The sequence below is a fragment of the Myotis brandtii genome, unplaced genomic scaffold (assembly GCF_000412655.1).
Source record: "Myotis brandtii unplaced genomic scaffold, ASM41265v1 scaffold691, whole genome shotgun sequence".
NCBI lineage: Eukaryota > Metazoa > Chordata > Mammalia > Chiroptera > Vespertilionidae > Myotis > Myotis brandtii.
In genome coordinates this window covers 405,803-406,599 of record NW_005370704.1, presented here as the reverse complement: position 1 = coordinate 406,599, position 797 = coordinate 405,803, and the positions used below count along the sequence as shown (strand labels likewise).

The window sequence follows — 797 nt, the reverse complement described above, 5'->3', positions numbered from 1 at the left end:
GGGCGGCGAGTGGACGGCGACTCAGCATCCTGCAGTCTTGGGGGCGGAGCTTCAGTGACTCGGCCAAGTGCAAAGTCAGCTGCGAACACGTCTGTAACCGTAACGTCCGAGAGCAGACGTGGGGACATTCCCGGGGCACATGCCTCGGCCCCCAGGGCTCCCCGTCACGGCAGGTGTGGGCTGGGAAGACGCTCCCATGGCCGGGACGGAGGGGCCTTGTCCTCCTGGGACCCTGACCCCTGGCACGGCCCTGGGAGGGGGCTGGGCCGAGGGGGACAGGTGGGCGGAGCCCTGTTCGACCCTGGGAAGCGGGGCTGAGCTCTGCTGACCTCAGATGTCGGGGTGTCCTGCCTACCTCGTCCTGGGCAGGGTCCCGGCTCCCCCAGTCCAGGGACTGACCCCCGCCCCCCACAGCCAGGACCCCGAAGGTGGACCAGGTGGCCATGGAGCAGTTCGGCCGGGCCATGAAGCTGCTGCCCATACACGTCCAGATGGTCTTCACCCCGGCCCAGGCGGAAGGTGACGCCTCCAGCCGGGCACGCCTGGTCTCCCCCGACGACCCCCTGAGGCTGGCTCTCCGTTCCATCGAGACGCGGGACGGGGACCTGGAGTTCGTCTTGTTCTGGACGTAAGCGTGGCCCCTGCAGGTTCTGAGGGTGGGGTGCTGGGGGGCCTCCCAAGATGTCGGCATCGGCACCGAGCTGGGGCTGGAGACGCTGCCCTGAGCCGGCTCAGGTGACCCTTCGGCTCCGAAGCTCTGAGGAAGGGCGGGCGGGAGAGACCACACCAGTCGTCTC

General features: G+C 69.0%; 1 protein-coding gene across 1 annotated transcript in view; it reads left to right on the top strand.

Moving 5' to 3' along the window:
- The window catches only part of LOC102261146 (beta-lactoglobulin-like), a 7,356-nt gene extending 6,724 nt beyond the window's left edge, over window positions 1-632 (top strand). Inside the window, exon 4 of the mRNA XM_005881833.1 lies at window positions 415-632. Within this exon, the coding sequence (XP_005881895.1) occupies window positions 415-632 (218 nt within the window). The remainder of the gene's footprint in view (window positions 1-414) is intronic.
- Window positions 633-797: the final 165 nt, after the last annotated feature.